The sequence below is a fragment of the Lagenorhynchus albirostris genome, chromosome 5 (genome assembly GCF_949774975.1).
Source record: "Lagenorhynchus albirostris chromosome 5, mLagAlb1.1, whole genome shotgun sequence".
In the NCBI taxonomy this organism is placed as follows: Eukaryota; Metazoa; Chordata; class Mammalia; order Artiodactyla; family Delphinidae; genus Lagenorhynchus; species Lagenorhynchus albirostris.
Window position 1 is genome coordinate 66,507,959 of NC_083099.1, and position 25,414 is coordinate 66,533,372.

Here is a 25,414-nt window from a genome sequence, read left to right on the forward strand (position 1 = left end):
ATGTTTAGAAAAGAAGTTTCATTCAATCGCTAGCACATTAAAGCATTTTGTAGGATTTTTAAAAGCAGTTGCTCTCTTAGAGAGGTAATTGGACATTGTTATTTTCGTTTATATTAATTGTTTCATTGTTATTTTATATATTAATAATGTATAAAATTTTTTAAATGACCCTAGAGTTGGTTTGAGAAAAATGACAACACAAAAATGCTGTGTAGGAAAGAATACTACCTCTCAAGTCTGAAGACGTGGGTTTTAGTCCCAGTTCTGTCTGTGACTTGATCTGTGGGCCTTAGAAAAGTCAGATCAGACACCTGAGTCTCATCTTTCCACCTTAAATAACAAAGGAATTGCAAACCTTAGATCTGGAAGGCACCTAAAATTGGTCCTCTCTTTTAAAAATTTTTTTAAGTAAAGTTGCAACATTATATCAAGCTCAGACCATTTAGGAGGAAAAATGTCACCATTATTCCACCACCTTGATAAGTACAACCTATCATTTTTGTATATTCCCTTCCAGTCTTTAGCTATTAGGCAAAAATTACCATAGTGCTACGTATGATATACATATATGGCATCATATATTAAGCATTTTCTGTACTGCTGCATATTCTTGAAAGATTACAGTTTTAATAACTGTTTAATATTTCATTGAGTGGTCATGCCATATCTTACTTAATTATTCCATTATTTTTATGTATTGCTGTGATTGACATATTTATGCATAAATATAGCTTAGTTCATCAAAAATCTTAAACGTGTTGGAGGGTTGAGATCTCAGGGTCAGAGGTTAGCATTTTATGGTTACTCAAATTCCCCGATGACTTGTGTTCTACAAGGGATGTTTCTGTAATTGCAGCAGGAATGAGTGAGTGGGTCAGTGTCTCCCCAGTGGCCAGCATTAGATACGTTGTCTTCTTGGTACTAGTATTTCTTTGGTTATTGTGAGGTTAAACATGTGTCCTCATGTCTCATGTCTAGTTATATTTTGTTTATGGCATTTGAAAATGAATACTTTGTGATCTGTGGGAACCTCTTCACAGCAAAATGAAAAATCCATATTTTAATGAGAATTGTACATGACTTGTCCAAAGAGGTTCTCGAGCTTTTTGAGTCATATGAAGGAGCCCTTGAATAAACTGAAAGACATACCTTATTCGTAAATGGAAATGTTAAGGTTGTTAGGTAGTTACGCACCCCTACATTTTATGTAATCTCAGCACAACTTACAAGTTAATTGTTTTTGAATCTTAACAAAAAAATTCTAACATGGGCTAGATAATAAACAGGCAAAACAGCTAAGAGAAATTTGAAAAACAAGAGTAACGAGGGACAGGGACCAGCCTGGCCAGATGCTAAAGTAGATTATAAGGGAACCATAATTGAAGTGTTGGTGCTGGAATAGATGAAGGCCATTGGGGTGACATAACTCACCCAGAAACAGAGCAACTGCAGGTCAAATTCAATATGCAATAAAGGGACCACCTTGAAACATTTTGAAAAGGGAGCGTTCTTTTTTTTTTTTTAACATCTTTATTGGAGTATAATTGCTTTACAATGGTGTTTCTGCTTTATAACAAAGTGAATCAGTTTTACATATACATGTGTTCCCATATCTCTTCCCTCTTGCGTCTCCCTCCCTCCCACCCTCCTTATCCCACCCCTCTAGGTGGTCACAAAGCACCGAGCTGATCAGGGAGGGTTCTTTTAATGGCATTGGGGTAATTGGTAGTCATTAATGAAAAAAGAGTTGTATCATGAATATATATCAGAATAGACCTTGCTATGAATTAAAGGTCATGTTAAGAAAAAAAGACAACTAGAGAAAAGCTTTAATAAATGAACAGATTGATTATATCTTTAGTAATTGGAAATAATAACTTTTTAAAATTTAGAACTGGGGTTTACAAAATTTTTCTGTGAGGGACCAGTTAGCAAATATTTTAGGCTTTGAGGCCAGAGTGTCTCTGTCACAACTACTCAACTCTGCCATTGTGGCACCAAAGCGGCCATAGGCAAGTCACACATCTAATAAAGAAATAGAGAACACATCTGTTTGTAAGAAGAAACATAATATTGTAAGTGTCAGTTTCCTCACACATCTGTTCCCAAAGTGAATTTTGTGTATCTTTTCATTTTTTTTGCCAGTGAGTGGAAAGTAGTATGTCCTTGCTGTTTTAATTTGCATTTCTCTACTGTTGCAGTTGTGTATGTGTGTTATTATTATTATTTGCTATATTTGTTTTCCATTGAGGTCTCCTCTTCAGTGAATTACAAGTAGGGTTAATTTATCTCACTTATTTTATCTTCTTGTCACTTGATGTCTCCAGGCCCTGGAGACCTGTGGTATCTCCAGACCAGTGCAGACTAACAGGGCACCATTTTGCGTCACGAATGATAACTCTTCCTGTAACTTTGTGCTCAAGGTCCTGGGACTTGATTTTCAGTTCAGTTCTTACCCGTGTCCTAGGCCAGCTACTTGCCAATAGACTGAGGCTGGAGGACCTTTTTTTTTTTTTTTTTTTTTTTTTTTTGCGGTACGCGGGCCTCTCACTGTTGTGGCCTCACGGGCCCAGCCGCTCCGCGGCATGTGGGATCTTCCCGGACCGGGGCACAATCCCGTGTCCCCTGCATCGGCAGGTGGACCCTCAACCACTGCACCACCAGGGAAGCCCTGGAGGACCACTTTGTTTCTCCATCCTGAGTGGTGCTTTGCTGCTTCCAGCTCCTTTAGAGTTAGTTGTTGTCTGAACCTACCTATGCCCTTTGGGGCCTGAAATCCAACTGTGGGCAAGATCTACCTTTGCATTTCTGTCTGTCCTGGTGAGGAACCCTAGAGCTTGAGCCTCCCTCCCTCCAATTGTACTGCTTTAAAGAATGATCAGAATTATGTTTCACTCCTGAGTGATGATGGTTATTTCTGTTTTCCAAGAGATATGAGTGAGAAAATGGTGACGTGACTTGCACAGAGCCACACAGTTCTTAGAAGACACACACCGTGAGATTATGATAATGACTGAGGTGGAAGCGTCCTTTTCTTAGTCCAGGGTCTCCATGTCCTGGGTGAGCTGCCATCACAAAGGGTGCCTCTGCCCCTCCCTGCAGTCTTTCCATTGTTGTGTGTGCTACAGGAACTGAGACCATTATGACAGAGCCAAGCTGGTTTCTCTTCTCTTTTGGACATCATTGTTTGTCACAATTCTGAACACTATTTCTTCCTCCTGATTATAAAATTGTAAAATCATGGCTATATTTATATTTCCTTTTGCTGCGAAGTACCGTTCACAGCTTTCCTTTGAAATTCCTTTACTAATAATGTTTCTTCATATATATGTATCATCTGCTGTTTATGAAATGCTCTTGTGTCCTGTGTCACACTTAATCCTCATCAACACCTATGAGGTAAGCAGGGCAGAGATTGTTGTCTCCATTTTACAGATGAGGAAACTAAGGCCCAGTGAGGTCTGGAAGGCCCTGGCCTTGGACTGCCCTTGGAGCTGGTAGCAGAACTGCTTTTAAATGCATGACCTTGACTCTGCTGACATTTTTCTTCCTGTCCACAAAATTGCTTCTCTTTTATGAGTTTCAGGGATTTTCTTGTCCAAGACACGAAGAAACTGGTGACTTTTCTTGAGAGATCTAAGCATTATCGCATTTGCCTAATATTTCTTTTACGTATTGGCCTGAGTACTTTCAGAGAAGACAGTTACATGTAAATATTCCCCTTGTTTTTCAGACAGTGAGGCAGACATTTTCAGAGAAGACAGAGACCCTGAAGAAACTGTGTTTGTTCTTTGGTGTTCTTAACAACCATTGCAACCATGAGTTTGGATTTTTTCCCTGAGGTTTTCTAGTTGTAGGCTGCTATAATGCTTCACATTTGGGGCTCAGTGATTCCTGTTTCTATTTTAACTCTATGAGGCTTGTGTGTTATGTGACCTTTGTGCTCTGACCTTCAGATTGAGGGAACTGAAAATTTAGGAAGTTTTGTTAGGACTTGAATCCAAGTAAATTCCCTTATGAGTACAAAGACTCATAGAACTGTGGAATGTTAGAGTTTCAAGGGACTTTCATCCATCTAGCCCCCTTGATTTGAAAACGTGGCCAGTTAGTGATAAAATGGAGTTAGATTAGGTTCTCTGCTGGCTTGTTGCATGTCGCTTCATACTTCCCCCCGTGTCTCTTCTTACCAGTCTCTGAGCTCTGAGAGGGCTGGCACTGTGTCTGCCCTGGGCATGGCTCTGCTCCCTAGTGAAAATCAGAGGGCTTTGCCTAGGCACTCAAGATCTCTTCGCACAGTGAGTGATTTGAACCTGTCTCTTGTTGATAAAATATCATTACTGTCTATTGGCAAATGGAATTTTGAGGGTTTGGAGGTGGGGTTTAGTTAGGGTTTACTCTGGGAAACAAACCACTCTAGATATTTGAACCAGAAAGGTTTTAATTCAGGGTGTTAGGTGCTTCAGAATCATTGGAAGATTGTATAGAGCAGGCTATAGGCTGAGCTTCCAATAGTAAATCTCAGAACCACATAAAATTACTGTGTGGGGGACAGCAAAGATTCATGAGGCTACCATGGAGCTGCTGTGGTCAGGAACACGGCACACTACTTGTGAACCAGAGATTAAGAAGCCACGATCGGGAAGGTAGTAACTGGACCCTAAAACCTGGAGTCCAGCTGCTCTCTCTGCCGCAGCTGCTTCTTGACAACCACAGGGCTGAAGACTGAATGTTGGAATGTGGATGCAGAAAAACCCTCTGTCTCCATGACCGTGTTTCCAGCAGACAGCGAGCCAAAGTGGCAGAGCGTGGCTTCCATCTTACTTTTATCTTCCAAGTCTCAAGCTGGTACACATATTTTGGCAAAATCTCTTTTGCAATCAAACCCTACCCTGCCAGACAGCCTCTGCAATATGGCAAGGTTGAGTGCTCATCCGCCATTTCCAACACAGTAAGGGTTGCTGTCACATGTTGGGCATGGCTTCTGTAAGGCTCTGTGTGTAGTTGATATTAAACTGAGGATGGATTAACAATTACGTTCCATTAGATCTCTGTTTGTCAGTGTAATTAATTATATAACAGAAGGGAAGGCAAGAGTTTTACTTTAGGGAATCCCTAAGGGGAATTCCTATTTATCAGAAAAACTGCCATAAGGAGGGAAGATCCTGAGCTGGGAGAGTATTCTAAACTGTTTTGGTTTCAAACATCTTGGAAGGTACTACAAGGAGACATGCGATTTTATGATACAACAGTGCTTACCATGTCTGCGGGGAGTTCCGTCTTTGGCAGGGGTTGTCAACTTTCCACTTTGAATGCTTCGCCTCTTCCCCCGCCCCTGTGGAATATACATTTTGAATTTCCAAGGGAAATCAATATAAAATCGTTTATTTAAAATAAATCAAACTGACATATAGCCAATGGGCCGGCATTGAATTCTTTTGACTTCGTTTCCCTTAACTTTCCCCCAACCCCTGTTTAAAAATGTAAAACATTTATAAGTAATCCCCTCCACCTTTACTCTGGTACCCTAGTGAATACATTTGGACACATTTTATTTCTGTTTCTTGCCCACTCCCTAATTTTTCCTGTTCCAAATTGTCCTTCTACTTGAAACAGTAGACATAAAATCACTGGTAATGTTGATGGTCATGGGGACAGGAGTGGGCAGGTGGTAAAGATATAATTGAAGTAAATAATCTGATTTTCTTGGAAAAGGTGATATTCTTTACTTCAGGAGAAAGAGGATGAGTGAGTAGGGTAGTTGATACTAGCTTCTTCTTGATTTCTCCTGTATCCTGTGTTCTTCTACTCCTGCGCAATCATTCTGGTACCTTCTTCCATCCTTACTGGAAAGCACGTGCTTCTGGAGCAGGGAAGCCCCCAAGACCTTCTCACTGCTAATTGCTCTGCCCTCTTAGCAGTTGCAGTAATAGACTCAAAGTTGGAAGGTCTTTGGCCATATGGAGCCTTTGGGAGAGGACCCTATCATATTCAGAATTCTCTTGGACTCAGTGACCAAAACCTCATTATTGCTGTTATAAGTAAAGTGACTATATATAAGGTATTGTCTAAATGGGGACACTTCTGAGAGTGAAAAGGGACACTGTTGATAATTACACTGAAACAGTAGGCATAAATTGGATGTATAGTCACCCTAATTATAAGGAATTGTGGAGAACAGTGCTTGAAATGTGAACTGACATGATTCAGAAGCAGAGATTAACTCTTTATGTTCCCAAATCTTTAAGTTTCCCTTCTCTTTTATATACTAATCACATGCTAAGCGCTGATGATGGGACAGGTTCTGTATTAGGCACTAGGAAAATATAGGAAGATACCGTCTGTGTTCTTTATTTCCTTACAATCACTGTAAGATTTTAGAGCAGAGGGTTTTCAACCTGGCTCATAGCATAGTTCTCATTGGAGGGCTAAGGAAGTAATACGTTTTATGCTTCCCCCACAAGTGAAGTGTATTCTGCCGAAGGACGAAGATTTAAATAAATCCGAGGAACTCTTTTATCAATTTGTCTATTTTATTCTTGGGATTTTCTTAAAGATTTGGCATGAAGAAACAATTTTTTGCCAAAGAAAAGTTTGAAAACTACTGGTTTGAGATTTAAAATTTTATGTTATTGTTCTAAAGCTATAAGGCTGGTTGGAAAAAAAAGGGAAGAATGGGATTTTTTTTTTTTTTCCCGGTACGCGGACTTCTCACTGTTGTGGCCTCTCCCGTTGCAGAGCACAGGCTCTGGACGCGCAGGCTCAGTGGCCATGGCTCACGGGCCCAGCCGCTCTGCGGCATGTGGGATCTTCCCGGACCGGGGCACGAACCCGTGTCCCCTGCATCGGCAGGTGGACTCTCAACCACTGCGCCACCAGGGAAGCCCAGAATGTGACTTTTTAAACTTGGGACACAGAAAAAGTTACATACAAAACTAAAAAAATATATATATATTTTAAGTATCTGGAGGGCTTCTATGTATAAGAGGGCTTGTGATTCCAAGGAAAAAGCAGGACTGATCGGTGGTTCTTAGAGGAATAGTTTTCAGCCTCACATAACTTTCTAGCAGTTATAACTTTCCTGCCATGGAAGGGGCTGCCTTGTGAGGTCATAAGTTCCTTGTCATTGATTTGGACAAACACACTCACAGAGGGTGATTAAGTTTCAACTTCAGCTCCATATTAGAAGAAATAACTTCATTAACAATTTCATGCTTCTTGGATATTAAAACTTCTATATTCGTAAGTCGTTAGCTGCTGCCTTACCTATGTCTAAAGTGCATGTGTATGTATGTGTTTTATTTCCCCAGAATATTAGCCAATTTAGTACATTCTTCACACATGGCATTGCCTTTTTTGCATGGTAGTCAGTAATTAATAAAAATGCAGAAGGCATAACATCAGCGCTCTCGTCGAAAGAAATTTGAAAGGGAATAAACATCCACCCATGTCATTCTGAAACTGATCCGAAACAGCCTGGCTCGTTTTTACTCAGCGGCTATTGGTCGATGCTCTTACAGATTTTGTCTCTGTTTCAAAATCTTGAAATAAAAGTGGAGCAGCTTCCAACATGACTTAAGAAAAAGGTCACCAGTTGAAAATGGTTTCAATTGTTTTGCTATTAAATGTGAAATTGGAAAACTAGCCTCTCTTCCATAATTTGAATTTATAACACATTCTAATGAGAAGCCTGCCTGTTTCATACCATTTCAAATACTGAGAAATTTCTCCAGGCTCTTGGATTGGTGTTAAACGGAAATTTTAATTTCAGAGCATATAATGCATTGAGTCTCTTTCTTCTTTAAAGCTGTATCTTATGATCCTTGAAGGATGAAAAGTTGTGCCTCTTCTTCCTCCTCCTTTATTTTTCCAGTGACTAGGCATTTTAATTTAATTTAGCAATATCCTTACATTTTAACCTTAGAATGAAGTAGATTTGGGGTTTAACAGAAATTTAAGATGAAAATTAAGTATTAGAGAAACAAAGATTAATTTGGAAACTTTAACTTGTAATAATCATATTATCCAAATTCAATAATGTTAATTCAAATGATAGCATCCAAACTCTATGCAAAAGCTCTGAACTAGTTTACAACCGGTATGAGACATTAGGATACAAACAGCACAGTTGACAGGTGACAGTTTTGTGAGCAATATGATGTTTAGAAGGCTGGAGGGTAACAGTTAACTCTGTGTCTTGTTGCTGTGATTACTCTTGGCAGGTTATATGGTCTGAGCAAACATTGCTTCACAGTGTCACATATAGTGTCATGTAAATATGGCCTGAGATTTGTCAATAGAAGGTTTATATTCATTGAAGACCAAGTGAAACATTTCTACGTTTCAAGATATATCTAAAATAGAGGTTTTCTTCTCTTATTCAATATGGTTTTATTGGGATATCAAAGTGAATTTGTAATAAAGAAGAACAAAAAAATTATTAAAAAAATTAAAATCAATGAAAACATCCCTCAAGTGCTAGTAATAGTCACTGATCTGTCTAATGGGTACAAAGGACTTGTAAACAGACAGCTAAAACACGGTGTTCATGTATTTTAATACAGGTTTGAACAGGCTGTCAGGGGAAAGCAGACAGTGAGTGGCCATTAACTTGTGGACCTACCCACTTGGCAGTGGGTTTGGAATGAGAGGATTCCAGCCAGATACCACCAAAAGGATTGCTAGGCCTTGTTAGAGATGCTGTTGGTGATTTTTTTCCCATGGTCACTTTTTCATCCTGGTGGAGGAGCAGGGTATAAACCAGAATTTTAAACCCTTATGAATCAGGCACTCAGAATCTCATCTTTGTAAATCCAGATTTCCACTATGAGAAGTAGACTTACTGAACTCAAAGGGCTCAAGGTATTGTTTGCACCCTTTTCTTGGCCTTGTACAGAAGAGTCTGCTAGAATCAGAGACTTAAGAGAAAGCTCCTTAAGAGTACATTTAAAAAATAAGCACAGCACACTCCCCAGACTAGCCTACCATTGCAGAACATAGCATGTTGGAGATCATCTTCTTAATGCTCATTATTTTAGAGCTGGAGAATTTTTTTTTTTAACATCTTCATTGGAGTATAGCTGCTTTACAATGGTGTGTTAGTTTCTGCTGTATAACAAAGTGAATCAGCCATACATATACATATATCCCCATATCCCCTCCCTCTTGCGTCTCCCTTCCACCCTCCCTATCCCACCCCTCTAGGTGGTCACAAAGCACCGAGCTGATCAGAGCTGGAGAATTTGAGGTCCAGACAGGGTACCTATTTTCTTGTTCACTTAGCCAAGTAGAACCATTGTCATTAAAGGTGACCTAGAGTGCAAAGTTGGGGTCTCATGACTTTAGTGCTGATCTCCAATGGCGTGGGTGCTGACTCTTTTGGAGGAGAAATTCTTTAATCCCATGTCTATTTCAGTGCCTTTTACCCACTCTTTCTAGTTAGTATCCAAGAATAAGCAAGAGTTTCACACTTGTTTAGTGAAACTTTTCCACCACAAACGCCTTCCGGAAGCAGAACAACTGGGTTGAATCCAGGTGCAACTCCCTGTGACTTCTTAGCCATTGAATAGCCTGTCCTGGCTGTTGTCACCCAGTTGCGGCAAATAAAAGCCCGTGAGGTAGTAATTGGTTTGGTTCCATTCTCTCCTTTACCATCTTCTGAGAGGCCTGGTCTTCCAGTGCTGTTGTTTCCCTGTCAGGGTCGCTTGTTCCCTTTCCGTGTGATATTCTGAATCTGAAGTGACAGTGCAATGTGGACTATGTCTCTATTCCGCCTCACTTCTTTATCAGAGACAAACGTTTACTTGAACGGACTGATGCTTCTCCCTCTTTCTGCTTCTCAGTTTACTGACATCTGCAAGTGTAGTTGCGTTTTTCTTGCCACCAGCTGTGTTGCCAGTCATAGGGATTGCACCTTTTGCATTGATTTGTATTCGTACTAACTCTGTGCAAGGCAGGTTGGCATTTAACCTGTTGATTCCTGGTCTGCCTCGCCTCACTCTACCACCCCCAGTCAAGGGGACTCATAGGAGTGAAGACGGATTTGTAAGAAACCTCAGCTCGCTCGGCTGGCGGGCTTGTGGGGGGGGGGTCATGGAACATGAGGGTTGGAAGGAATGGTAGGAATGGTAGCAGGCATCTCATCTTCAGTTTACAGATAGGGAGACACACTGAGGTTCAAAGAGGTCAAGGGACTAAAGTCATAGAGCCAGTTAGTGGCTAAACTGGAAATCCACCCAAGTCCTCTGCATCTCAGTCCAGTGTTTTTTCCAGTATTTCCATCTGTCTGTCAGATAGTCTATATAAATGTTTGGCATTTCTATAGAGTTGTTCTCTCGTCACCCCTTCCGAGTAATGGCAGCTGTCCATGCAGAGAGTGGGGCACTTAGCTAGTGTGGGGCCAGAGTTGCCTGTAAAGAGAAGTGGAGTGAATGCAGTGACATTTTCAGCCCACGGCAGATCCTCTTTGCCCTTCCAGCTCTCATTAGAGGAAGAGTGATTACGTTTGTTATTCAAATAACAATTGTGTGCAATTTTCAGCCTGCCTTGTTGCTTAACGTTGTCTTCCCATGCTTCCGTCACATGCCACAGCATATCTGCTTCGTAATTACACTGGTAGGGACTTATCTACACCGTTTGGAAAAGGTTTGCCTAAAGTACTTATTTACTTGTGCATAATAAATCTTGATTGATACCTTGGTAATCTCTGAGATCATTCTAAGGTTCCCTCCCACAATGGCGAGGATTGAAGAGACAGGGAAACAGGTGACAAAAAAAGAACAACAACAAAAAAGAGGGCTGTGTTTCCTCACTGACGACCTAAGAGGAGAATTATGGATGATTTGGAATCTCCATGGCTGACTTTTACTTGTTTCTGGCTAGTTCCACAGTCGGGATCTTCCCTGGACTCATGAGTTTGTGCGTAGAGTTGTCATTAGCATTCATCTAATAATCGAGTCCCATCATTTTCAGAGGAGGTCACTGTGATCCCAGAGAGAGCAAAGGTTGCACTATGAGCTCATGGCAGAGCTGAGACTGGGAGCTGGGTCTGAATTCAGAAGATCAGGTATCTTGCAGCTGAGGACCAAGATGTAGAAAAGGATCATTAGCTGTAGTCTAGGGAGGCAAGTACAGTGTACCATTTTAACAGCCCCTTAAGAAAGCAGTTTTGAAACTCTAGGAAGGCACTGACTTTTATACAAAGAGGGAAGATCATGAAAAATCTCCAAAGGTATAGGACAGTGTTATTTAAATCTTAATTGCTTGTTTAAGTGGAGAAAATGTTGCTAAGGGACACGAATCCTAAACTCAATCGGCTATCAACTACTTCTGGTGTCTAAGTCACAAGGCCCCTCAGCCTCTCTTCTTCTACCAATAAAATAGTGTTGTTCATACCTGTCTCTTCTTTCAGTGTCATTCATTTATTCAGCAAACATTGACCAAGAGCCAGGCCTTGCTTGGGTTAATTGCCAAGGGAGATTTAGGGACTAATGCAACATAATTTAAAGATTAAAATAAACACTCTAAGTTAAGTCAATTATTCCCAACCCTTGAATCAGAATACATACATAAAGATTCCCAGATCAGTCTAGTGTGCAGTTCTGAAAACCACTTCTTTAAGCTTATAGCACTTGGTGTTAGATAATACCATACAACGGGGCTTGGTTGTTTTTAAAGTTTGGTGAGCTATGTAAATGTCTAAAGAAGAGTACTATCAGTTGTAAGCCTTTTTTTACTTTTTCGGCTGCGCCATGCAGCATACGTGATCTTACTTCCCTGACCAGGGATCAAACCCATACCCCCGCCGTGGGAATGCAGAGTCTTAACCACTCGACCGCCAGGGAACTCCCTTGTTATTGATTTTGGAAAGGAAGCAAAACTTGAGCAAGCACTAGTTCACTCTGTTTTTGGGGATGACAGTGACTTGTCATCCACATGCTATCTTTAGAGGGGCTTGGTAGCCATTTTTAGTATTAAATGGCACCTTACCTGTAGCCCTAGGTTTTCCCACCCATAGAGGAAGGGTCTTGGACGTCACGTGGCCCTTTTCAGTTGTTTGTGTTTTCTTGTGTCTAATCAATTTGGCTAGACTTCTGGCTTCATCAGTTTGTGATCCTGGGGCTCATGACAGTTAGGTTTGATGGAACAAAATAGAGAAGACATTTTGGCAGGTAGGACGTAGGAGCTAGGGATGGATGTGAAAGTGAAATCCCCTGTTTCTAAGTGATGACTTTCTTTGGGTTATGGTGTTTTCTTTTTCCTCCAAACAGACAGGTAGTACCATGGTGAAGACCATGGCTTTTGGGTCCAAGACTTGTGTCCTAGCTTCAGCTTTGTTCTTCCTTAGCTGTGTGTCCTTGAGCAAGTTATTTAACTCTTAGAGCCTTACTTTCTTGATCTGCTAAATATGGAGAAAGATAACCCTACCTCATGTAATAGTCAGAATGATTATGTGGCCAGTAGAAAATTGCTTGGCATAAAGTAAGTCCTCAATAAACACTTGCTATTTATTGTCGGTCTGTAGCTTTCTTGTACCCACTGAACAGTTAGGAGGTCTGTAGCTTTCTTGTACCCACTGAACAGTTAGGAGGAGAAGACAGAAGAGCAACAGAGCGGCAATAAGTGAAACCTCTTAGGTTCTTCTTAATTGCTTTGCATTTGATGACAGTTCCTGAAAGACCAGTGCTTAGGAAGCCCCAGCTTTTTAACTCCCATCAGCAGTAGGCATCTTGCTTAGAGGAGGGCCACTTCTCTTGCTTTCCTCTCTTCTGATGGTGTTTGTGTATTTTCAGAGCCTCTGTGTAGATCTTCCTTTCACTTCTTGCTTTCATGATGATTATATGCTTAGAGTGAAACCAATCGAGAACCAGAGGAAGTAAGAGCAGGGTAAGTTTTGGTCCAGCAAAACCAGCTCTCACCAGTGCTTCTCTCTCTGTTTACCATGGGTCTCTTTCTGAGAAGCTGAGAAACCCCAGGGAAATGTTCTAGTTCGTCTGTTCACTAAACTTGTGAGGTTTTCTCAAACCCATTTATCAAAATGAAGGGCTGTAATTAAGATTTCAGAGAAGGAAAGCACTCTAGAATATTAGAACTGATTGGGACTTTACAGACATTCATTCTACAAATGAGCATCCTCTCTCGTTAAAGGTCACACTGGCAAAGCTGAGACTAGAACTGGGGTCATAGGGACTCTATGTCTATACTATTGTATTTATCTCCTTCCTTGGGTCCATTTTGCATAGATTAGTTTTTCTTACATAGAATTTTCACTCCTGTTAGATTCCTTTTCAAAGATAAAAGTTCTAGCTTTTTATTTCTCTGTATAAGACCTTTAAATGAGCAAGGCTCATTTTAACCTTCCAAATCTTTCCCCCAAATATTCTAAGTCCCTCATTTCAGTTCAGCTGATCTGCTGCCTTCTCAAAGAAATGCCTTGCTTCTTCCTTCAGTTCACAGAATTTTCAGGCATTGTCCTTTTGCTTATCCCTTTGTCTTTCAGAGCCCCCTAGCTTTCAAAGTACCCCTGTGCTAGGTCCTGTTACATACCCCAGTTGGTTTGTTTTTGTTTTTGTATACTTTGTGTTGCCCTTTTTCTCTTTTCACATATAAAAATATATCTTCCTCAGGTAGGCTTTAAACTCCTTGGAAACAGGATGATCATCTGAACCATCTGAGTACAGGATGAGACGTTGCTTTATCTGGAGCTCTAGGGCTTGGCAAATAAATTTATTCATTTATTAAATTAACAGACATTTTTATTGAGTGCCTATTATGTATTAGGCCATGAGGTTGGAGCATGATAATTACTTCTGCTCTCAAGGATTGAAGAGTTTAGTTTGTGATACAGGCAAGCAGAGAGGCAGAGTGACGTGTGATGGGAGTGGTGATGGCAGTATCCCAGGTGCTGTGGAAATGTAGTGAAAGGGGACATAGCTTGAACTGGAGGACGGAGAATGTGAATTATGTCTTCAAGGACTAGTAGGAAGTGCTGCTCAGATCTAAATGATACATAGTACATGAGACATCATTTTTAATCGAGAGGTAGCTTGGGGGAAGGGGAGCAGAGATAAAACCTAGAGGAAATGGATGTATTTCCAGCAGAATATAAATGCTGAAAAATGACCTCAAAAGAAGTATACAACTGCTACCATTATTGTAGAAGTTCTTGGAACTATGATTAAGCTCTATTATTAAAGAAAGTTTCATATCTAGATGGCTTTACACTGAATTCTGATAAACCTTTAAAGATCAGATAGTTCCAATCTTATCAGTAAACTAATCCAAACAGTAGAAGAGGATGCAGAACCCCCATATCAAAACCTAATGATGATAAGTAAAACAAGTAGAGGAAAACGCTACAGAATGATCTTACTTAGTATTATATGTACAGAAATTCTATGTAAAGTAGAATATTTGAGTCATCAATGTACCAAAACACGACAACTGTGACTGAGTAGGATTTTTTTCTAGGACTGCAAAGATGGTTCAATATCTAGAAATCTATCAGCACTATTCATTACATCTCTAAATTAAGGGAGGGAAAAAAGAGGTGATTCCATCAGTGGACGCTAAGAAGGGAGATGCAGATTCTAGAAAGGGAGGAGTAACCAAGGAGATCAGCATTTATTCATTCACCCATTCATGCATAAGATATTTTTCTAAGGGCTTCCTGGCCAGGCATTGCGCTGGTATAGTGAGACCACTTAGGAACTTCCAGCTTATTGGGGTAGATAGGCAGGTGATTAAATAGCTTACATGTGGACTGTTATTAGTATGAAACAAGAGCCTGGGAATTAAGTTACTCTTTCTGGAGGGAGCTAGGGAAATGTTCACAGCATCAGAGATATTTCAGCTTGGTCAAGATAACAAAAAGTGGGGGGGGGGTGTACTTGGTAGAAAGTAATGGCATTATAGATGGTGGACACAGCATGAGCAAGTTTTCAGGGTCATTAAATTTCATTATAAATCCTGGGAGTGGTGTCACCGGGCCATTGGTAACATATAGAAGAAAGGTTTGAGAAAATGCTGTTAAGGTCTTATGCAGACAGGTATTTGGCCAGACCCTGGCACTCACTGGAGGTGTCACTGGGGTTGCCTCCATGGAGAGTACAGTGGAAGGGTGCTCTGTGGTGCTGGGGATAACTGAAAATATGGTGGGGTCCATGGTTTGCACATGGATGCTTGCATTTTCATCTTTCATATTCTCCCAGAAGTTTCCTGTTCCTTTATATCTGCAGAATTTCTGAAAAGGCCAGGATTCTACAGTCAATTGGCAACGTGTGGTTGCTCTGGAAATGTGCCTCTTTGCTTTAGAAATCACTGTATCCTATATTAACCCATTTTGAAAGTTCCTATTTTGGAATAACTTGAGATTTATAGAAAATTTGCAAGGATAATATTAACCCATTTTAAAAAAAATCCACAAATAAAATTTATACTACAAATGTGCAGGGCACGTTAAAATGTTCAAATCTTTATTTTATCCTACTTGTTCCCCACTTACACTCACTTTGGTCTTGTTGAGAGTAGAACGGACACTTTATTCCCTTTTAGTAGAAAACTGAGGCTCAGTTAAACAAACAAAACCCAAATTAAAGTTTCTCAAGCCTGAAAGATGAGCTTGGTTTTGGTATCTAAAAAAAAAGATCTCCAAGACTTCTAAATGTGCAGCCAGTTTTAAGAACCAGGAGTAAACCAGATTCACAGTTGTTTTTCTGTATTGGTTTTGTGCTGGGCCTTAATGGTGGTTTAGGGATGTATAAAATATGATCCCCGCTCTTCCAAGGAACCTACAATTTACCAAGTGTCTGTGTACATTAGCATGTGTACAAGGTGCAGGGGAGGAAAATAAGGCCCTGCAACCAGAGTGAAAAGCCAGTGTCCCCACTGGCTTAAGTAACAGAACCCTCCTGATTCCTAATTTAGAGGCTTCCTCATTGCTTCACGTCATCCTCTTTGATTGAGAGACCTACACCTCCAACAATTTTCCTCCCCTCATTTTGCTTAGCACTTGACAGTATATAAAACACTTTAATAGGGCTTCCCTGGTGGCGCAGTGGTTGAGAGTCTGCCTGCCGATGCAGGGGATGCGGGTTCGTGCCCCGGTCCAGGAAGATCCCACGTGCCGTGGAGCGGCTGGGCCCGTGAGCCATGGCCGCTGAGCCTGTGCGTCCAGAGCCTGTGCTCCGCAACGGGAGAGGCCACAGCAGTGAGAGGCCCGCGTACCGCAAAAAAAAAACAAAACAAACAAAAAAACCACTTTAATGTTGTCATCTCATTGGTTGTCATGAAACTCTGTGAGTTAAGGACAGGGAGCAGGGGAACCTGGGACAGCAGATAAGGGCAGCGGGGCTGCTCAGGGTCATGTCACCCCTCCTGGCGTGGTGTAATGCTACCCAGGCCACGCTGGGCCCCATCTCTCCCTGGCCATGCCACGTGCTGAGGCCTTTATTTTTTCCTGCATTTCCAGTTTTCTTTGTTGTTACAGACATCTGGAGGTAATTATGGAGGCCTCTCAATTAATTCAGTCCAATTAATAAATTATGGGATGGATTTGGGGCTGGGAGAGGGTGAGGGAGCCTTCCGGGCCTCCCCGCGCTGGAGAGCTCTTGCAATCAGACTTGGAGAGCCCTCCTCAGTGGCAGTCTGTGAGGCTTGGCCCCAGCCTGCAGGCTGCCTGTAGGGTTGGTTGGCTTACCCTGACACCAGGACATCGTTCTTCTTTCCTCACAGAGTATCTTTTAATCCCAGTAGGATAGCCCCTGGACTGGCTGGTGTATCCCCTTCCTAGCTGAGTTCTTCCTAGAGGTCCTGTATGGTATCCGCTCAGCAGAGTTCCTGATGGGTGTTATACGGGGCAGCCCTGTGCATTATAGGGGTTGAATATTTTAGCCCCTGGCTACTAAGTACCAGTAAGTGTCCTAGGCATTGTGGCAGACAATGTCCCTCCTTGCAATTTCCAAGTGCTCCTTGGTGGGGAGCAGTACTGCTCCTGCCAGAGGGATCATTTTAAATGTCCTGCCATGCATTAGTCATACCCTTGTTTCAAGAATAAACCTTTGGGGGTTCCTTAATGCCTGCAGAATAAATTCAAACTCCTCAAGCTTGCATGCAAAGCTGTCAGTGCTTTGGTTGCATCCCACATTTTTAGTTCTTTTGCTGGCTACTTTTCCTTATTCCCCCACAGCCACGCTAAATTGAAGTGTGTGCTTTTCTGCTCATGCAAGGTTGCCTCCTTTGTTGGGGCCTGACCTCTACTCAGCACTCAAGGCCCAGTCTGAAGGTTGCCTCATTAATGAGGTCTTAGTTCTGCTCCCTGCAAGAAGTGATCTTATCTTTTTCTACATTCCAGCAACACTTTTTTTTTTACCTCATTTAGATAATATCACCTCATTTAGGTAACTTATCACCATTTAATTGATGTGGTAATCATTTTAATAGATTATTAATAAAATTGAAGCTTTTTTCCAACCTTGCTAGTATAAGATTCTCCTACCATAGAAACTTCTTAAGGTTAGGGACCATTTCTTACTCATGTCTATTTCCTGAAGAGTCCTAGGCACTAAAATAGGTAACTGTTGGAAGAGAGGAATTCTAGATTGGTTGAGGGGAGTGTTCAATTTTTCTTCTTCTCCAGTTAAGGCAAGTTTTTCATAACTCTCCTACTTTTTTTCCTCCCCTCCCCTCCCTTCCTTCCTCCCTCCCTTCCTCCCTCCCTCCCTTCCTTCCTCCCTCCCTCCCTCCCTTCCTCCCTCCCTCCCTTCCTTCCTCCCTCCCTTCCTCCCTCCCTCCCTTCCTTCCTCCCTCCCTTCCTCCCTCCCTTCCTCCCTCTCTTCCTCCCTCCCTCCCTCCCTCCCTTCCTTCCTCCCTTCCTCCCTTCCTTCCTCCCTTCCCTCCCCTCCCTCCCCCTCCCTCCCCTCCCCTCCCTCCCCCACCCTCCCTTCTTCCCCCTCCCTCTCCCCTCCCTCCCCTCCCTCTCCCCTCCCTCCCCTCCCTCTCCCCTCCCTCCCCTCCCTCCCTCCCCCCTCCCCTCCCTCCCTCCCTCCCTCCCTCCCTTCCTTCCTTCCTTCTCTCCTTCTCAGAGTCCTTTTTCAAGATTTTATTAAGTATGGATTAAGAAGAAGTAATAACGAAGTGAAGTATATTGCCTTTATTTTTGTGTTTCTTTAAAAACAACTGTTGTTTGTTTCTTTTTAATTCCAGATTCAACAATGTCTCACCCATCTTGGCTGCCACCCAAAAGCTCTCCTGAGCCCCTTGGCCATGTGTCTGCCCGGATGGAGACCACCCATTCCTTTGGGACCCCCAGCATTTCAGTGTCCACACAACAACCACCGAAGAAGTTTGCCCCCGTCGTTGCTCCAAAGCCGAAGTACAACCCATACAAGCAACCTGGCGGTGAAGGTGAGTGAAGGATTGCAGAGGTGGGTGCCCCAAATGGGAGAGTTCAATATAATAAAAAGTGATTTGTAGTACAATGTTGTGTTGCAACAAGGTAGCTCAAGAATTTGTGGTGTGGTTATCATAGTGTATAGACTGTCAAAGGTTAAAAGGCATCAAGTAACCATCTAGGCAGCTCTTCTTTGGGGAATAAAGATTGAGATCTCTTAGGGGTTATATGACTATGGTTATACAGTGAGTTCGGGCCAGAGCTAAAACTAGAACCCTCATCTCTTCATTCATAGCTCAGTGCTCTTCTACTGCTGTGTCCTCCATCCCCATCCCACTGTCTTGTAGAAATGTGTCTACCACCCAGTCGTCCCTCCCCCTTGCCATTGGACATGTGTCCAAAAATGATGCCAAACAGTGGACTCCCCTCTAATGTGAAGGGAATAAAGACACGGTTTCTTACAGAGAAGGAGGCAGAGGTGTGAGGAAGTCTAGCGGGTATGACAGTCGATGTACACCCAAGGGGCAGGATGGGGCAGGTCCTATATTGTGTTGGCGTATGTGAGAGGGAGGAGAGAAGCAGGTAATGGTTGCACTTCAGACCCCTCCACGAGGGGTCAGATTCACCACGAGTGCTGTGAATGCCGGTGAGTTGTCCCCTTGGCCGACTCTTCCTGCATGGAGATGCCCCATCCTCGTCACTGGACTCTGTGAGGTTCTCCCACTGTCTAGCTGGTTCTCTAGGGACAGTGGCATCATCTCTGATCCTCTGCAGCTCTTTGCTCAACTGTTTGTTCTTTCTTAACATGCCACCTCACACCCTTCTGTCACCCGTCACAATCCTATTTGTATCACCTTCTCCAGTGTCTGGACTTGACCTAGATCTGAAGCAATCACTCCCTTCCCTGGGTTTCCACATACATCTTATTCTGACTGTCACCTTCCTACTTCTTTTGTTGTTTCTCCTGCTCATTGTGGAGCACAGGCTCCGGACGCGCAGGCTCAGCGGCCATGGCTCACGGGCCCAGCCGCTCCGTGGCATGTGGGGTCTTCCTGGACCGGGGCACGAACCCGTGTCCCCTGCATCGGCAGGCGGACTCCCAACCACTGCGCCACCAGGGAAGCCCCCTCCTGCTCTTCTATCTGCCACTACTGACCAGATAGTCCGCGTGAGGCACTATGCTTTTCATTGTCATTTTATTGCCTTCCCTATAACCCCATGAACTAAGTATTTTTTCACATAAAGAAATGGAAGCTTAGAGAAAAGAGGTGACATTCTCTGTGGTTTTGTGGCTACAAAGTTTCTGAAGTGAGGCTGTGGTCTTCACCCAGCCTGCTATGCTGCTGGTCCTTCTCTTCTTGGCATATGTGGCACTCAGGCCCCATATGATGGTGATACTTCCCTACTTCCTTATAAGAATGTAAGCTTTGTTTCCCCATTTAAGCAACAAGACGTGGTTTCTCACTCATCCTTATGTTCCTCTTGGCTCTTATTATGCTACTGTGTTTTTAGTGGGAATGATTGTGTATGGTCAAATGTATGTCTGTATGTTCCTATGTGTATATATATTTGGATGGGTGGCGGATGGCTGCATGGGTGAGTGCACTGCTCAGTAATTCTTCTCTTGCAATAAACAGTTTGGAATGTGGCATCCTCTCTCGAAGCAACTCAGTCTCGCTGAATTTCTGAAGTCTTGAGTCTTTCTTGCAATTCTGCCAATCTCTCTTTTCTTTTTAATATAACCTTTTTTGAATACGTAAAGGAAGAAATTTCCCTTGCATATATACATTTTAAAGACAAACGTGGATAAAGGTTCATGGATATTCAGACTTTTTAAAATATAGCTCCATCTCTTCATCTGCTATATATTATGACATGATATTTGTTAGAAGTGTAAGATTTGCTTTCCTTTATATTTAATTTAAATGTTAGTGCATCCTCTGTTGCTCTCAGTGTTTTTATAATTCATGTTATTTTTGTTTAATTTTTTATACACTTTCTAAAGTTTATATCCATTTTCTTTTTTTGTCCATTTAGAATGTTCTGTACCATTAGTGAAATCCCCAGGTAGTAGGTAACACAGTTTTCATTTACCGCGTGAGTTGATGAGGTCTGGTGTCTCAGCTTACGCCATTGCCATTCTTTGCCTATGTCCATACGCGCCCTCAATTTCTAGCCCATAAAGCCTTAACATTCATAGCTTAATTCAGGCCCTGACTTCCAAGAACCTCAGCCACAAAGACAGAGTGTAGAACTAACAGAAATCACACAGTCCACCTTTCGCTGGTATAAAGATGAGAACTGCAGTGCAGAGAGTGTGAGTGTTTTTTTCAGAGAGGCACGGCCTGCTTGTGGTCAAGTTGGTACCAGTCCTCGGGTCCCCTTTGTTTGAGTCCAGAGTTATCAGGACTTTGTATTGTATTCTATTCTGTCCCTCAGCCATAACCTCTATGTGTCTCATACAGTCCTTTTCACAACTGTCCTTCTAATAGACTTACTTGTGTATGGTCCTGTCTCCTTTCGTAGACTCGGACCTTTTAGAGGCTGGGGCTGCCTGGCTCCTGCCTTTACTCCCAACAGCCTCCAGCAGGACACCTGACACCTAGTAGCTACTCAATGGTGTTTGCGGTGATAATAGTAAAGTACAGCAATATGAGCGTGCTTTTCCAGGCACAGATTCGAGCTTCTTAACCACTTTTTAGGCTTTATGGTTCTGTTTGAATTTCTTTTACCTCGTCGTCCCATTCCCTGAGCTTTTTAGCCCAGGATTTGTTTAACCACTGCTACCTTGAAGTTACCGATTACATTTCTCACCTTCGTATTATGTCTGTAATCTCTGGGGTTTGCTTTCTCAGTTTTAATTTCTGACTGTGAAAGTAGAAAAAGTATCCACATGTTTTCCACATCAACTTATATTTATGGGATACCGTATGTTATAATTTTTTTACCAGGTACTCTGCTAATAACTTTCTCTAAAGGGCTTTGGCACATTTAAGAGTAGGTGTACTTTTTTTTCCAAGTTAGTAGCTCTTTAGCCCTTAGGGTCTTTTTATTTTACTACCATTGTTCTCATTTTTCATTGATTTTTTTTTTTCAACAACTTGTGTGTCTCTTGGAATGCCCCTGCATTTCCAAATACCTCTTTGTGTCCTGTACTATATGCTTATGAGCCCATATATATATTTTATTGTTTTGTCTTCTTGCAAATTTTACCATGTTAAGTGTCTACGTATTTTTTTATGGAATGAAGTTGGTATGTATATATGGTTTTGTCTCATCACATTCTGTTCTAGACTGATGAGAGCAATAAGATGATGCAATTTTTCTTTTGGTCTTTAAAGTACTAGCAGTAGTTGTTTTTTTTTTTTTTTTTAAATACGTATTAGTGGATATATGTCAATCCCAATCTCCCAATTCCTCACACCACCACCCCTACCCTGCCACTTTCCCCCCTTGGTGTCCATATGTTGGTTCTCTACATCGGTGTGTCAGTTTCTGCCCTGCAAACGGTTCATCTGTACCAGTTTTCGAGGTTCCACATATATGCGTTAATATACTATATTTGTTTTTCTCTTTCTGACTTACTTCACTCTCTATGACAGTCTCTAGATCCATCCATGTCTCTACAAATGACTCAATTTCGTTCCTTTTTATGGCTGAGTAATATTCCATTGTATATATGTGCCACATCTTCTTTATCCATTCATCTGTCGATGGGCATTTAGGTTGCTTCCATGTCATGGCTATTGTAAATAGTGCTGCAATGAACATTAGGATATCTTTATGAATTATGGTTTCTCTGGGTATATGCCCAGTAGTGGGATTGCTGGGTCATGTGGTAATTCTATTTTTAGTTTTTAAAGGAACCTCCGTACTGTTCTCCATAGTGGCTGTATTAATTTACATTCCCACCAACAGTACAAGAGGGTTCCCTTTTCTCCACACCCTCTCCAGCATTTGTTGTTTGTAGATTTTCTGATGATGCCCATTCTAACTGGTATGAGGTGATACCTCATTGTAGTTTCGATTTGCATTTCACTAATAATTAGTGATGTTGAGCAGCTTTTCATGTGCCTCTTGGCCATCTGTTTTTCTTCTTTGGAGAAATGTCTGTTTAGGTCCTCTGCCCATTTTTGGATTGGGTTGTTTGTTTTTGTAATATTGAGCTGTTTATATATTTTGGAGATTAATCCTTTGTCCGTTGATTCGTTTGCAAATACTTCCTCCCATTCTGAGGGTTGTCTTTTCATCTTGCTTGTACTTTCCTTTGCTTTGCAAAAGCTTTTAAGTTTCATTACGTCCCATTTGTTTATTTCTGTTTTTATTTTCATTACTCTAGGAGGTGGATCAAAAAAGATCTTGCTGTGATTTATGTCAAAGAGTGTTCTTCCTATGTTTTCCTCTAAGAGTTTTATAGTGTCTTGTCTTACATTTAGGTCTCGAATCCATTTTGACTTTATTTTTGTGTATGGTGTTAGGGAGTGTTCTAATTTCATTCTTTTCCATGTAGCTGTCCAGTTTTCCCAGCACCGCTTATTGAAGAGACTGTCTTTTCTCCATTTGTATATCCTTGCCTCCTTTGTCATAGATTAGTTGACCATAGGTGTGTGGGTTTATCTCTGGGCTTTCTATCCTGTTCCATTGATCTGTATTTCTGTTTTTTTGTGCCAGTACCATATTGTCTTGATTACTATAGCTTTGTAGTATAGTCTGAAGTCAGGGAGTCTGATTCCTCCAGCTCCGTTTTTTACCCTCAAGACTGCTTTGGCTATTCGGGGTCTTTTGTGTCTCCATACAAATTTTAAGATTTTTTGTTTTAGTTCTGTAAAAAATGCCGTTGTTAATTTAATAGGGATTGTATTGAATCTGTAGATTGCTTTGGGTAGTATAGTCATTTTCACAATATTGAGTGTTCCAATTCAAGAACATGGTATATCCATCTGTTTGTATCATCTTTAATTTCTTTCATCAGTGTCTTATAGTTTTCTGCATACAAGTCTTTTGTCTCCCTAGGTAGGTTCATTCCTAGGTATTTTATTCTTTTTGTTGCAGTGGTAAATGGGAGTGTTTCCTTAATTTCGCTTTCAGATTTTTCATCATTAGTATATAGAAATGCAAGAGATTTCTGTACATTAATTTTGTATCCTGCAACTTTACCAAATTCATTGGTTAGCTCTAGTAGTTTTTTGGTGGCATCTTTAGGATTCTCTATGTATAATATCATGTCATCTGCAAACAGTGGCAGTTTTACTTCTTCGTTTCCAATTTGTATTCCTTTTATTTCTTTTTCTTCTCTGACTGCTGTGGCTACAACTTCCAAAACTATGTTGAATAGTAGTGGTGAGAGTGGACATCCTTGTTCCTGATCTTAGAGGAAATGCTTTCAGTTTTTCACAATTGAGAATGATATTTGCTGTGAGTTTGTCACATATGGTCTTTATTATGTTGAGGTAGGTTTCCTCTATGCCCACTTTCTGAACAGTTTTTATCATAAATCGGTGTTGAATTTTGTCAAAAGCTTTTTCTGCATCTATTGGGATGATCATATGGTTTTTATTCTTCAATTTATTAATATGGTGTATCACATTGATTGATTTTTGTATATTGAAGAATCCTTGCATCCTGCGATAAACCTCACTTGAGCATGGTGTATGATCCTTTTAATGTGTTGTTGGATTCTGTTTGCTAGTAATTTGTTGAGGATTTTTACATCTATGTTCATCAGTGATATTGGTCTGTGATTTTCTTTTTTTGTAGTATCTTTGTCTGGTGATGGTGGCTTCATAGAAAGAGTTCGGGAGTGTTCCTTCCTCTGCAATTTTTTGGAAGAGTTTGAGAAGGATGGGTGTTAGCTCTTTGCTATATATTTGATAGAATTCACCTGTGAAGCCATCTGTTCCTGGACTTTTGTTTGTTGGAAGATTTTTAATCACAGTTTCAATTTCATTACTTGTGATTGGTCTGTTCATATTTTCTATTTCTTCCTGGTTCAGTCTTAGAAGGTCATAACTTTCTAAGAATTTGTCCATTTCTTCCAGGTTGTCCATTTTATTGGTATAAAGTCACTTGTAGTAGTCTCTTAGGATTCTTTGTATGTCTGTGATGTCTGTTGTAACTTCTCCTTTATCATTTGTAATTTTATTGATTTGAGTCCTCTCCCTCTTTTTCTTGATGAGTCTGGCTAATGGTTTATCAATTTTATTTATCTTCTCAAAGAACCAGCTTTTAGTTTTATTGATCTTTGCTATTGTTTTCTTTGTTTCTATTTCATTAATTTCTGCTTTGATCTTTATTTCTGCTCTGATCTTTCCTTCTACTAACTTTGGGTTTTCTTTGTTCTTCTTTCTCCAGTTCCTTTAGGTGTCAGGTTAGATTGTTTATTTGAGATGTTTGTTGTTTCTTGAGGTAGGCTTGTATTGCTATGAACTTCCCTCTTAGAACTGCTTTTGCTGCGTCCCATAGGTTTTGGATCATTGTGTTGTTATTGTCATTTGTCTCTAGGTATTTTTTGATTTCTTCTTTGATGTCTTCAGTGGTCTCTTGTTTATTTAGTAATGTACTGTTTAGCCTCCCTATGTTTGTGTTTTTTACATTATTTTTCCTGTAATTGATTTCTAATCTCATAGCCTTGTGGTCAGAAATGATGCTTGATATGATTTCAATTTTCTTAAATTTACTGAGGCTTGATTTGTGACCCAAGCTGTGATCTATCCTGGAGAATGTTCTGTGCACACTTGAGAGGAAAGTGTAATCTGCTGTTTTTGGATGGAATGTCCTACAAATATCAATTAAATCTGTCTGGTATGTTTTGTCATTTAAAGCTTGTGTTTCCTTATTAATTTTCTGTTTGGATGATGTGTCCATTGGTGTGTGTGAGGTGTTAAAGTCCCCCACTATTACTGTGTTACTGTCGATTTTCTCTTCTATAACTGTTAGCAGTTGCCTTATATATTGAGGTGCTCCTATGTTGGATGCATGTATATTTATAATTGTTATATCTTCTTCTTGGATTGATCCCTTGATCATCAT

General features: G+C 41.0%; 1 protein-coding gene across 6 annotated transcripts in view; it reads left to right on the forward strand.

The window, feature by feature from the left end:
* Positions 1-25,414, forward strand: part of LPP (LIM domain containing preferred translocation partner in lipoma) — a 688,443-nt gene that overhangs the window by 216,001 nt on the left and 447,028 nt on the right. For all 6 annotated transcript variants that reach the window (XR_009540714.1, XR_009540715.1, XR_009540717.1 and 3 more), the window contains exon 4: positions 18,199-18,399. Coding sequence is in view for 3 of the 6 variants with exons in the window: in XM_060150264.1 (XP_060006247.1) it covers positions 18,207-18,399 (193 nt within the window). In the remaining 3 variants the exon portion in view is untranslated. The remainder of the gene's footprint in view (positions 1-18,198; positions 18,400-25,414) is intronic.